The following is a 13,652-nucleotide window of genomic DNA, read 5'->3' on the forward strand; positions in this document are numbered from 1 at the left end:
GTGATAGCCATTCATGTTTAGAAACATGCGGTTTTTAGAGTATTTAGCTGCTTTAAGTGATACGCCACTCCGTTGAGCTATCATTTATGGCCAGGTTGCTTCTGAAAAAGAGCTGTATAGCTCAGTCTGCCTTACCTGGTAAAATTTTACATTGTTTAGTTTCTAACGCGGTAGGCTGCACTGGATACTCAGTTTCATAAAACAATGCTCTTAGGAACACAATCGGTTAAAATTTGGAGGATAAAATGCTGGCATTATAAATAAATGTCTGCTTAGGAGGTATCACTTGGTTTTTCAGTGAGGTCTTGCCACTTCGCTTATCCTCTGTAGAATTTGGCAGTTTCCCCCTTTTTAAATTCCTTCAAAGCCTTCATTGTTATTCATCCACAGTGCTGAGGGCAGGGTTGTTATGGGTTAATGGTTTAAGGCTTTCATGGCTGCTTGCTTTCTCGATGACGCAATCCGAAACTGCTCTTCAAACTGAGCAGTGGTTTGCGTATCCAAATGTGAGCATGATCTTTGAGAATTCAGAATCGCAAAATGTGCCTATGATCAACGTTAAGGAAAAGTGTGTCCCAAAAGCTTTGTAGCACATTTTTGATTGGTGAACACGTAGTCACAATTGTTCATATTCTTTCACTTGCCAGACCTTCCCTTTTTTCGTTAACATTATTAACTTATATTATTGTCTGTTTTGGCATCACACAGATCATCTGTGATTGGTCGGTGGGAAATCTTGTGACTCTTGTCAGTCACGAGGAATGCTGGGTTTTGACCTCATCTTTCTAAGTGGGGCTAAAAAACAACTGGCACATTTTCCTCCAGTTTTTTTTCCTCAGTCTGGCACGCAGAGGCTGACGCTTGCCAAAGCAGCTTGCATTAATGTCATCTGTTGCCATCTCCGGCGAACGAAGCTTGATTAAGAACTCCTGCAATTATTTGGGATGCCTCTTCAAAGCCGGCGTTGTTACATTTTAAATATTTCATAGCAATTGTGTTAACCATGATGAACATGACAAGCCTGTTAATTAAGTAACCCTAGCCACCGCACAAGTCCTGCCATCGAGGCGTTAGCCCAGGCTTAATCCGGTCCCCCTCATTAGCTTCCGCAGTCAATGTGATGATTGTCATTTGGTGTTGCTCTTAATGTACGTTCTTATTCCACTTATTTTTAACTAGCTCAGGGCGAGTGATGTGGCACATTGCCTGGCTGCTTAGGCCAAGTGTCAGGATCCCTCAGAGGTGCTGTCTCCCTACCCCTCCTAAGCAACGGGGCTGCCTTGGCGCAATACCTTCTCTTTAAGGCCGTGTCATTGAAGACCCGGGTGGTTCTTGTCTGGTTTGATCACGAAGACAGCTCCCACTGTGAGGAGGCCGAGTCCTAACACGTGTTCGTAGAGACGCCTCGCCGACAGAGCAGGCAGCACAAAGTCAACAGACACCATGGTTGAGACTGCCCCGGCCAGCGTGCACGCGCGCATCACCTCGGTCATCCCAACTCTGCGTTGTGTCGTCGATGCTTTACTCGAATTCCGGCGATCCGTGAAGTGAAGACGGACAAGTGATACCAACTGGTGCGTTTAATTTTGACAACAATTCAAGCAACTGCTCCGAGTTAGACTAAAAGGAGTGGTAGATTGAATTGTTTACACAAAAAGCTATACTCCCTGAGGAAATTTGAGTGAGCTTCATAAACATTCGACTGCCAGCAGTGTATAATATCCAATCACAATGTGATCGACCGACAACATGGTTGTCATTCAAAGTCATCTTTGAATGCACCACAACTAAGCATGGATGTAGAACGCACAGTAAACACATTTTGGAGTCTCGTGGCATGTCTGGGGATGAGCCTGAGTAGTTTGAAAGACTTCCTTCGAGAAAACAGCCTCCATTGATTTAAAGAGATTCTTGAATCGGCTGATTTTCCTGCCACATTTACCGACATAAAACCTGGGGTGTAATGTAATGTTAGTGGAAGACAGATTATTAAAATTATCAGATACACCTCAATCCAATTGTATGATATATTGCATGCACATTGTACATTACAGACAATTGAATCAAGCCAACCACGTGAACAAGAGCCAATATTTGTTTCCATTCAAAACGCAAAGAAAAATCGCCAACTCCTGTCACTGCCATTGCCCCCGGCACTGGGGTCACTGTGAGAGGTGATGTCATCGCCTCTGGGGCCTCTTACCGCCCTCACCGGCCGGCCCTGGCCCGCCCCATGGTACGTTTCCCGTCCAGGACGAGGAAATGAGTGCGGTGCCCGGCCACCCGGCCACCAGCCCTGCCGGCCCGCCAGCCCTCCCGTCCTTAAAGGGTCACGGCAAACACCGATCCGCCCGCGGCAGCCCAGTGATGAACACTCGGCGAAAATAACGACCGCGTGCCGTGCCGTTGCCTTCTTTTGGTTTTGTTTTGTTACTGCGAATTTTTTGTCCCCGCCCGCCCACTTCCTCTGCGTTTTTAAAAAGTGCCTCGCATGTGTTGCTGCGCCGCCTCCGCCGCGAAGCAGAAACGTGCTGTGAAAGGAGCAGTGAAAATTCACACCGTGCCACGTTCCAGGACAAACCGCCACCGCCGCGCGTGGTTTTTTTTTGCTGCTCGTGGGATTTCCGAGACCTTTTTACTTTGAATCTTTACGGCTTGACGTTGGCTCACTGCCAACGCCAGTGCCTATAATTACGCAACACCCGTGTGCACGTTCAATACTTTACTCTCGGAATAAAAATTTACTTTGCGATTTTATTTCAAATGGCTACGATCAAATATATTTTTAAATGTTCCAGGAGGGGGTTGGGGAGTAATTGTTATTTGTGTTGGGCCCAGATTTCTTCGTCCCAGGCAGTGACACGTTATTCTCTCTCCTCTCCCATGTTTTCGTACTCTGACCTCTTTTACCTTCTACTCCCATATAGTTTTAGCATTTTTAGAAAACGTCTTGAGATGCGATTGCATCGAGATGCCGTGTGACTTGAAAACAGCTGTTATTGAAATTTCATGTGAAAAGTGGGTTACCAAAATGTCGAGTTCAACGTCGCATTTCAGCGGAGAGCAAGCATGGCTCGCTCTGTTCGGTCGGAGCGCACCGCCCTGTACCGGTGAAATATTGTGTTCGCCCTTTGTCTGACAACGCGCACAGCACAACGCGACCGACCGGTGTTTCCTCCAAAGAAAAGGGAGGGGAGCTGGGCATGGAGGGGGTGTTGGTCCTGCGTGGGAGTTGCGTGGGTTTCGGAGAAGAATCGCCGAGCGTGATTTGAATACCCCCCCCCAACCCCGCTATTGGCACCGCTGACGTGCGCGCTCGCGCCCGTGACCATGGCAGCAAAGTGGGTCGCGAGGGTGCACGCACGTGTTTTCACCAAGTAGACGTTGCGACGAATTTCAATCGCGCCGCCTCCGTCCGATGGCCTCGCTCCCAAGGCAGTGTGCTCGTTCGACCTCTTCGTAGGTGCGCTGCGATTTGAAGCGGATCGCCGAGGGAGGCATGGCAGCCGAGCGGCCCGAGTGTTTGTGCCAAATTTAATAGCAGTGGCTGGCCGGTTACTCGTGCCAGCGTGCGTACGTCAGTGCGATTGTATTGAATAACAGCGCAGACTGCTTTGCAGTCTGAGTGTGAGGGTTTGCAGATTTCCATTTTTAAAACTGCGCTGTTGTTTTTTTATGATGCCGAATATACTTCAGCATTCTTGGAACATTGAGAAGATAAAAATAGTCAAATATGTTCTATGTTTTAACCCTTTGTCATCCTCTACTGGATGAAGGCCTCACCCACCCTTTTTGTTTGACCATACTTCACCACATTGGTCAGTGTGGGGTGTGGTGAAGGGGCGATGAGAGGGGGGGGGGGGGTATGACCAGTTTAGATATCACTTGCCACTGATCCTAGCTGCCACCAATAATCAAACTCAAGCCGCAGGATTTATAGTGCGGTCGCCCTAACCATTGCGAAAGTTGTCACAACACAGGGTTTTAAGCTTATGGCTTGTTTGAATTGATATTCTCATTATCCCATGAACACAGCCTGTGTTTGTCTACATGCATGTGTAGCCAATTTATATACATTTACAGCAGCAAAACAACCAGTAACGAGAATCCAAGGAAATTAAAATAGGGTGCTCCGATCCACATATCTGGGACATGGATAATAATTCTTATCACCGGTGCATGTAAGTTTAGTGTGGGATGTGCATTTATAAATTGTGCGTGTTGGAAATACGAGAGTATTGTACCTCTGGTCTCAAGCCTTTGTGCCGAAGAGTAGGATTTAAATGTCGCACATAACCTAACAGACGCGACATGCGATGTGTAGATCTTTTACCCTGAGCATCACCTGGACACAAAGGCGCCACTTGGTCGTGCGTCCTGGAAACATTTATGAAACATGCCAAGGCTGCATTTGAGAGAGAGATTTAGGCCAACAGGCTGTGTTGCCCAAGTGGAAACAATAACAAACTCGATGTTTTCTTTGTTGTCGATGATACAATCTTGGTTAAACAAGCAAAGCCTGCATGTTTTGAGAGATGCTTTAGAAAGAGATGTGATGCGATTTGACGTGTCTCAATAATTATGTACAGGCTCTTGACTCTTTTAATTACAACCATACAGAATGTTATCTGGGGGCGTCACAGTTGATGCCCCGATTAACATTTATTGTGCGTTTCACTTTGAGAGGCCCTTTGAGAGCACACAACATACACGGTCACTGGTCCATATGGTTTAACGACAATACATTAGAAATCAACTCTGGGTAATTTATTTTTCTGTTTAATGGCGCATAGCCTTAGTTCTCTAAATTCATATTATTAGAATCGTAAAACTAAAGGGTAATGCTCTAGTGTAAAGTTGCTGCTTCATTGAACTTATACAATGAATAACTGCTTAATCAAAATAATTGCATGTTTTTTCATCCTGACTCGGATTAAATAACTATTTTAATGGTTTGGTCAACTGGCCGTCCGCAGGAAATGTCAATTCTTACTCTTAAGTGACAATGACTAATTCCTTTTATAATTTTGAAAAAACCCTGGATTTCTTATTCCGTTTCACATTACCGGTAGGTCAATGTTATTTTTTTTCTTTCATTGCTGCGATCTTGAGCGTTTGAATGCCCATTGCTTGGGTTATGTTTGTGCATGAAACCGTGCTGCTGAATGTTGTCAGTGTACTGCAATCACGGCTTTCTTTTCATGAGAGCAGAACCTATCATTAATGTGGGTGTTATGTTTACAAACCTCTCTGCATTTGTAAAAATCTTAATTTTCATTGTTTGTTTTTGGCTCTGTTTATTCCAATTGTGCTCTTAACATTGAGTAAAGATCAAGAAATCCATTCAGAAATATTACAGAGCAGTGCATCACTCCATGTGTAGGACAACAGCCGTGGAAGAGATTTTTCACAGGATTTATGATAGATTTTTCAAGTGGAATTTGTATCCTTCAAACAGAAGAAAGCACAGTTTCCCATACACTCTGCGATGAGATTATTAAGCATGACTGTCAAACTAATATATTTAATTCCCAGAAATGTTATTTACCTCCGGTGAAGTGCAGAACCAAATGTAATGCAGTGACTTTTTTTGTGCCGTCATTAGTGATGGAGCTGAGACCAACAACTCCCTACACTTGAAACTGGTTATATCGTAGGTGATTGAAACCCAGTTTCGAACACAGCATATTAGCAGTGCTGTCTCAATGTCATAACCCCAGTTTTCCAGCCGCCTCCCTCGATTTAAGGGTGCCACGGTGGCGAGATGTTAAATATCTCTCCTGGTCTACAGGAGGTCGTGGGTTCTATCCCGACCCTGATGCCTCTATTTGAAGTTTGCATGTTCTCTCTGTAGCCGCATGGATTTTTCTCCGGGTCCTCCTGTATTTCCCTCCGCATTTATAAACATGCGTTTAGAGTATTTTGCTGCAATAAATTTCGAACCCGATAAGTCACTTTGCTGAGCTATTATTTGTGGCTAGGTTGCTTCAGAACAAAAACTACATAGCTTCGTGGGCCTTGCCTAGTAAAATAAAAACAGTTCAGTTTTATTTATGAACTTTACCAAACGCATTGGGATGGAAATTCTAATGTCATGCTGTGTAGGTTGTGGTGGAGAGTCATGTTCACCGAATCACGCGTGGAACCCGGGGAATTCAAACGGCACACTTTTTTCAGTCCCCCATGGAGCCACAGTAGCTCGCAGATAACTTCGGTGTTGAAGTCCCGTAGTTTGCGTAACGAGGGTGGCAGATATTACCACAGCGATACCGCTGGTGTGCCCATTCACCGAGGGAGCTCCAGAGCCGTGAACCGCACTGCTTTAGATTGCTGCTGCAATTCAGGGCCCCGTAGAGAAAGCTTGTGGAGTAACTACTAAGGTGGTGCCCCCTAATAAAAGAGAGTGGGTTATGCATGTGTTCAAACTAAAGTGGAATCGCCATGGTCCATTGATTCGTTCTTTCATATCAATTGTTAAGCACATGATGCGATTGTGCAGCACCTCCCCCGAACCTCCGATTAGCACGGTTGGCTGCGTACCTACTAAAGTTGTGCGCACACATACATGCATGCTCTGAGTTCCATAGGATATGATACAAATTTGCTATTGAATCATCATGCCTCTAGTCACAGCAGTTTATAAAATTATCAGGTTCGGCGATGGCTTAATTAGCATGCCTCTAGTCACAGCAGTTTATAAAATTATCAGGTTCGGCGATGGCTTAATTAAAATTCCTTGATGCGCACAGAATCACAACACTAGAATAATCTAACTATAAGTGTCCGTGGGATACTGTTACTGTGATTTGGAGCAGAGATTTCAATTTAATTCCCTAAAAAATAATTGGAAGGCTTTGTTGCAGAAGTGTTCGTGCGTGAAACTGCGTGCCACTGTGTGCCACTGTTAGAAGCTTTTCATCATCCGCTTGCGTTGTTTTGGGAAAGGATTCGGAAACAGCTGTGTTCCTTAGAAGCTTAACTAGATCGTAATATCCGACACTGATCCCTCCTTCCTCCCCCCACACTACATTGCACCAGAACAAAAAAAAATCCCACAACAATTGTTCAAAGTTCACCTTTCATTTGAACCTGTTCCCCATCATTCATTCATCACGATGTAGCTGAGACGGGTGGGGTGGTTGTACATAACGCCTGCGAAAACGGCGCGATCAAGCGGAAGAAAGAGCACAACGTAGATTTCTGGGCAGTGTCGGGCCAGAGGAAGGGGGTTGTAGTTGTTGTTTTCAGAATGGGAGAGCGAGTAATGAGTTGCTTGCTGTCGGGTGGGATAGGTCGTTACCTCTATTCGCGCAAAACATCCACAGTTGGTACAGTGTGCCCTTTAGATTAATCTGGGAAAATATACCGTTTCTCAGTACAATTAATGGTTTTGGGGAGGTTTGCAGAAGATAGCAACATTTTTTTAAAATCTCAAGCCGCCTCCTCTAGACCCAAAAAAGTGAACATTGTGCAGATCATTGCCGACGTATTGTTGGCCACGTCACACTTCCGTCAGTCCCGTTTTAGTCCTGCGGATTGTAAAGGCACCACTCGAGCATTGAATTTGTGCCTTCCACAATTGGCTTTTGATTGTCAGTTGTTTCAGTGTTGTTTTATTTTCTCCAACTTTCTTTTATATACTTTTTTGTTATATTTTTACGTAATAAAAAAACAATACAGACATGTCTCAATACTCCTTTGCAAGAGATTTCTGCATGGGGATGTTTGGCCAATGCGATTAATGGGTTTTTGCCATTGTGTGGGAGGAAATTTAAGTGCCCAGCGATAAGCCACGAGTATGGAGGGGATAACACTCAAACTTCCGTACAGATAGATTCAAGAATCTATTGCCGTATTTAAATCTCGTGGTCGCCTCGCAATCAAAACCAACACCCACCTGCAGCCGTCTGGAATGCTCTTCCTTCCAATATTAGGAAGCCACTGGGAGCTATGTACTTTTAAATCATCTACATTTAAAACTTGTTTCTTTAGAACTGCTTCTTGTGTTTAGTTTGTTGGCCTTCCCCCGCACCTCTGAGCACGGTCGGCTTTGTATGGTGCGACAGAAGTTCAACGTACACACATACGTAAATACGTACCTGCCTTTCTAAGGAAGCCTCCCCCACACGAATACTAACCGCTGGCTCTCAGCTTTGATTGTTTTTTCAACGTCTTTTTTTTGTTCTCCGTCGTGCCCCCCCCCACCCCTACAGATCTGTCGAAGAACAGGCTGAACGAGGTGCCGCTCGAGGTGTGCCACTTCGTGTCTCTCGAGAGCCTCGTGCTATACCACAACTGCATCCGCAGCATCCCCGAGGCCATCGTCAACCTTCGCTCGCTCACGTATCTCAACATAAGGTGGGGGCCCGAGCGTTCGCATGCCACTACTCGACTCTCCTCTGCCGTCCTCGATTTTGTTCACGTGATTCCAATGTTTCAGCGCGACATTCCGCGTCGAGGGCTGCAATTTGTTCGTGTCTCTTCTGTACCACTCGAGCCATTGTCAACCCTTTCCCGTTCCGAGACATCTGCAAGTTGCGGGGTTGGGGTATCCCGTTCACCGCTGAAACTCGGAACGCTCAAGCGGTTCAGCATTAATTTTATTTAGAGGCGTAACGCCGTTGTTTTTAAAGACATTGTGCTCACCGCAGAGAACTGTAGCAACACGACCGCACACTCCGATAGCTGGCACCAAACTGTGCCATACACCCTCCCACATGTCCTTTTGGGAGCCTCTGTCTTGATAAAGTTATGTCATCAGCCTATAAATGTAACAAATAACCAGACATTTTAGTTCATTATATGCACATTAAACATACCAAGGTAAATGGCTAAGATAAGTACATGTGTCTTTACATTTATTTTTTTATCAATTTTTCTTGTAAAACATCTTCACGCTGTAATATCCATATTAATATACAGCCATTTTAGATGTGTCGTTGATCACGTGATCCCTTCCAGCCAATAAAAACGGGTGTCGAATGTGCAACAAAACAAACTTGCGCTGTGCAGAGCCATGTGCAACGTTATCATTGTCTCTTTGTTGCAGCCCATGATAAACAGAGCAACATGCGACAGCAGTTATGCGGTGCTACAGGAGGAGAGGTGCACGGTTTCACTTGAGCTTTAGTCTTCGTTGATGCCGACAATAAATACGACCACTGTCATACGGGGTCGATCTTGTGTGTGTGGAGACCGAGGGTGTACAACTCAATTGTTCCTGTCTGTATTAACCATGTACCTCCCATCCACTGTGTTCCATGAAAGTGCAATCTAGGGGCGCCATGGTGGCTAGGAGATCTTAACTACCTCGCCTGGTATACAGAAAGTCATGGGTTCGATCCCAACCCTGACGCCTACTGTATATCTGGAGTTTTTCCATGTCTTTCTCTCTCCCCATAGTCGCATGGATTTTTCTCCTGGTCCTCAGATTTTTTTCCTCCACATTTAGAATAAACGTGCGTTTAAGAGTATTTGGCTGCTATAAATTTCCACATAACGAGCCGCTTGGTTGAGCTATCATTTGTGGCCAGTTCGCTTTTGAAAAAGAGCTGTATAGCTCGGTGGGCTTTCCCTGGTAAAATAAAAAATATAGTTTAGTCAACAATCGCTGATTATCACAACAATCGATCTGGACCTGTGTGCTGGGACATTGGGTGTGTGGTTACAGTTACATATGTCTTGGTGATTTATATGTTTACCGTATTATCCGTATTTTAAGATGCTCCAAAAAGTAAGAGGCACCCCAGACTCCCGCCCACTGGCTATAAAAAAATATATACAAATCTGGTCACATATATATATACCTATCACATGATAAGACACCCTCCCCTGATTTTTGCTTTAAAATAGAAGGAAAGTGAGTCTTATAATCTGCAGAATACAGTAAAGTTGTGCTGTACAAATAACACTCACAATTGACAATAACGTTGGGAGTTTCTCATGCAACGGTGGCGTTACCAAAGGGTCTGTGCATGTACAATATTGGTCTGGGAAACCCAAATATATTTTTATGGGACAGAGACATCATTTATTATGTGGACATGTGAAAGAGAAGTCCATTTAAATGTGTGGCTTGCGCAGCAGTAAGTCCAGGGTTCAAAACCAATGTCAGTCCAATATAAATGTACACTAACGATGTTTACGATTCACTGTAAGCAACCATCTGCTTGCTTGAGTCGATGTATAAAAGACCCCATGATGTCCTCTGTAGGAGGCCATTGTGAGCCCATGTTAAGGCTGGATTTGACACTTGCCCACTCTTGCCAAATGAACAGAGTGTACACCTACAGCCGTTTGTCAATCCATTGCTGCATTAGGGCTTCCCCACGCTATGTGGGTCCGAACTGTTATTTGACGACCGAACATCACCATGGTGGTCAGTACGGGTTGGTGAGAGCGGGAACCGTAGATGTTGGGAGCATGGTAGAGTACAACCATTGTTTTTTTGACAACGTGAGCCCGTGGCAGCCTACGACGCCAGTTGTGCATGATGGTCACCCATCCAAGGAATATCCAGGTGCAACCATGCTTAGCTTCCGAGATTTGACAAAATAGGGTGCTTTGTTGATTTTTTTTCCATCAGCGAACAGATTGTATCTTCCCAAAGTATTCGCAGACTAACCCGAGCAAAAACCTGTTTTCCCGATCGTCATGGCGCGTTCAGGAGTGACGTTACACTGGCGCTTGAATTCTCATCGTATTGCACGCTCGCATCATGCATGTCCAGAATCTGCTAGACTGCGCTACTGGAGTATGGAATCTACTATCGCTGTTTCCTGTTTGATGCCTTTTTTACATTAATCCTGCCGGATGTGCCTTAGAGGCAGGAAATGGCAGGAAGAGATATATTCAGAAATTATTTGGTGATACTGTATTGTCTGGTGGTGCACAAGCACAAATAGCAAAAAAAAATACCAACACATTTATGAATAACACTGGCCTTAAAAGAAAAATCTATATCATTTGCCCATAACATCGTTTTTTTTTAGATCGCGTAAAAATAAATGTGTTGTTAAACCCGCCACCACCCGACACAGCCAATTAGTAAGGTTTATCATGGAAACAGAACTTGCCAGTTCGTTACGAGTACAGCACACCTGTGTGTTGAAGAGCAAATGCACAACATTTACAATCTGCTGTAATTGTAAATGTGTGTTGGAGAGCAAGATTCTAAATGTTGTGGATTTTCTCTCGAACACACCGGTGTGCTGTACTGGTAACGAATTGGCACGTTCTGTTTACGTGACAACCCTTACTAATTGGCTTTGTCGGACGGTGGTGGGTTTAACGACACGTTCATATTTATACGATCTAACCCCAAAAAAAGCTATATTGTGGATGATATTGGTCGTGAAAAGCCTACGTGTTTTAAACTGTATAATTTGCAATACTTGGGACAGTGGCCCTTCTGCTACATCACCCTTCCTCACTTATAACTGACCACATAAATAAATGTGTTATGAAGAAGGGGCCGTTGGCAAAAACGTCATCTATCATATACATTTTTCCTTTAAAGGCAGTGTTATTGACGAATGTGCATTTTTTTGCTGCTGTATGTTTTTAGTTAAAACCTATGTGTGCCCGTGTGCTTTGAGATTCTACGGCATGTATGGAAGTGTATATAAAATATTAAATAATGATTACATTCCAGATGTTTTAACTATCGCCGTTAATATTGCAGTCTTTTTGAGTTGTCGCGGTACCGTCTTAAATGCAAAAGCCAGCCGTTGGAGACGAATTGTGTTTGCGAAGAGCTGCGGGGCTTTAACGGAGCCTTTGTACCTGCCTGCGTAGTTAGAATTGTCTGGGCACATAGAAAGAAGGTTTTACTCACATTTGACATGTCTCGCAGAGGCCTCTGGCCATGACATTACATTCTGTCTCGCACATGTGTTTTCGTTGGCACGGTGGTTTTGCTTTTGATTACGCGCTCCGTACGTGTTTCATTCTTAGGCCCTAAAATTTTAAACTAAATTCTCCCGTTTCGGCTTTGGCCTTGCAGCCGGAATCAGCTGACGACGCTCCCGCCCTACCTGTGCAAGCTGCCACTGCAGGTTCTCAATGCCAGTAACAACAAGCTGGTGTCACTGCCCGAGGAGCTCGGGCAACTGAAGGAGCTCTCGGCGCTGGTGAGTGTCGTCGTTTGCCATCTCAGGTGGTCGCAAGTAAAATGTGTGGTCTGCGCACATGGACTACTTTCTTGGAAGAGGCTGTGATTATTTTCCAATTTCAATATGTCTCTGCCAGCTAACAAATCTGTCTACATATCTATTCAACCGCTGTTCACATTTCCAGTCGCCTGCTTCTCTTTATTATTTCTTTGTCCGTGGTGGCGTCCGCTGGATTCGTCTTTAACTCCCACTCGCAATTCCCGACTCGGGCTACGAAAACGCTCACAGGGAGTTTTAGTGCCCACACCCACCACCTCACTTCCCCAACCAGTTACCCACATTGCGTCGCTACTTTAATCTCTGCACCTGCAGCAGGTGCAGCGAAGGTTAAGCCATCCTAGATTAAAGTTAAGAAAAATATAATATTTTACGGTTTGAATTTCAGCTTGAGCATTAAGGGAAGACATCAATGCTGCATGGACAGCGCTTTATTTTGCCTCTATCATGTCAATGCGTTCATTAAAATCAATAATCAGTTTCGCCAAGGTGCAAAACCTTATTTTAATCGTCGATCCCCAGAAAGGTCCAACGATTGATCTCCGTAAACGTCCCAAAGGCAATGCACAAGGCAGAACCAAACCAAGCCACAAAGGCAGTGTCTAGCATAGTTACAGATTCCTTGCATGCATTTCCCGCTCTTTTGCATGCGGTGCTTACTTTGCGTTCCAGTGTTATTTTTTTAACTGCGCCCTCTAACAAACAACAATTTACTTGCAGCAAAACCAACGAAGGCATTTTAAAGTGATAAGTTTCTGCTTTCGCCGCTTTATTTGGCGGACATAACGAGGTGGCCTCGGGGTGGGAACCCAGAGCCTTGTCATGTCATGTATTTCAATCGCCGGATGTGTAGAATTCTAGGAGAAAGGTTTCATTTGAGGTTCATTGGGCTGTGATCGGCGTGATCCATTGTGACGCCGCACAGGCAGCGTTCAAAAAGGGAAATGTCTGCACAAGGCTCTGTTCCTCTCTACAGTGAGGTTCAATAAACAGCATCTCGGCTGACAGAAGTGGATTCGATGCACAGCAAATATAAATGAGTGCTACGTTTCCCGGACAGCACGCTAAGCACGGATTACGCCTGGTCACACGCGCGCATGCCATAAATCCGTCATCTTGATGCAATTTATTGGTTGTACTCTTCAAACGGAGCCATTTTTGTCACAGCGATTAATGCTTCTACTGTGCCCACCCCACTTGGCAAATTAATTTCAGAGCACACCCGTTGTAAAATGAATTGTGCGGCAAAGAAAACCAGACGGGCCCAGCGAAGTGATATCGTCAGCAATCACCATTGCCGTGTCAAACTCCAGTTCGCATTGGCCCCCGGTGGCCCATCATGTTCCCTTCCATGTGTTTTTCTTCACTTTCCTGTTGCCACATCACTCATTTTCCTCCATGGGTACCTTGGTGTCCAAACGTGCCTATGTCCTCGTATGTGCATTATCCGCCACCTCTACTATGTGTGTGTGTGCCCGCGCG

At 44.8% G+C, this 13,652-nt stretch overlaps 1 protein-coding gene across 13 annotated transcripts in view; it reads left to right on the plus strand.

The window, feature by feature from the left end:
* Window positions 1-13,652, plus strand: part of LRCH1 (leucine rich repeats and calponin homology domain containing 1) — a 61,537-nt gene that overhangs the window by 10,071 nt on the left and 37,814 nt on the right. For all 13 annotated transcript variants that reach the window (XM_032975063.2, XM_032975070.2, XM_032975068.2 and 10 more), the window contains exons 2-3: window positions 8,214-8,358; window positions 12,005-12,131. In XM_032975063.2, the coding sequence (XP_032830954.2) occupies window positions 8,214-8,358; window positions 12,005-12,131 (272 nt within the window). The remainder of the gene's footprint in view (window positions 1-8,213; window positions 8,359-12,004; window positions 12,132-13,652) is intronic.

The sequence above is a fragment of the Petromyzon marinus genome, chromosome 55, assembly GCF_048934315.1.
Source record: "Petromyzon marinus isolate PM22_M1 ecotype Great Lakes invasive population chromosome 55, UKy_Petmar_22M1.pri1.0, whole genome shotgun sequence".
Classification (NCBI taxonomy): Eukaryota; Metazoa; Chordata; class Hyperoartia; order Petromyzontiformes; family Petromyzontidae; genus Petromyzon; species Petromyzon marinus.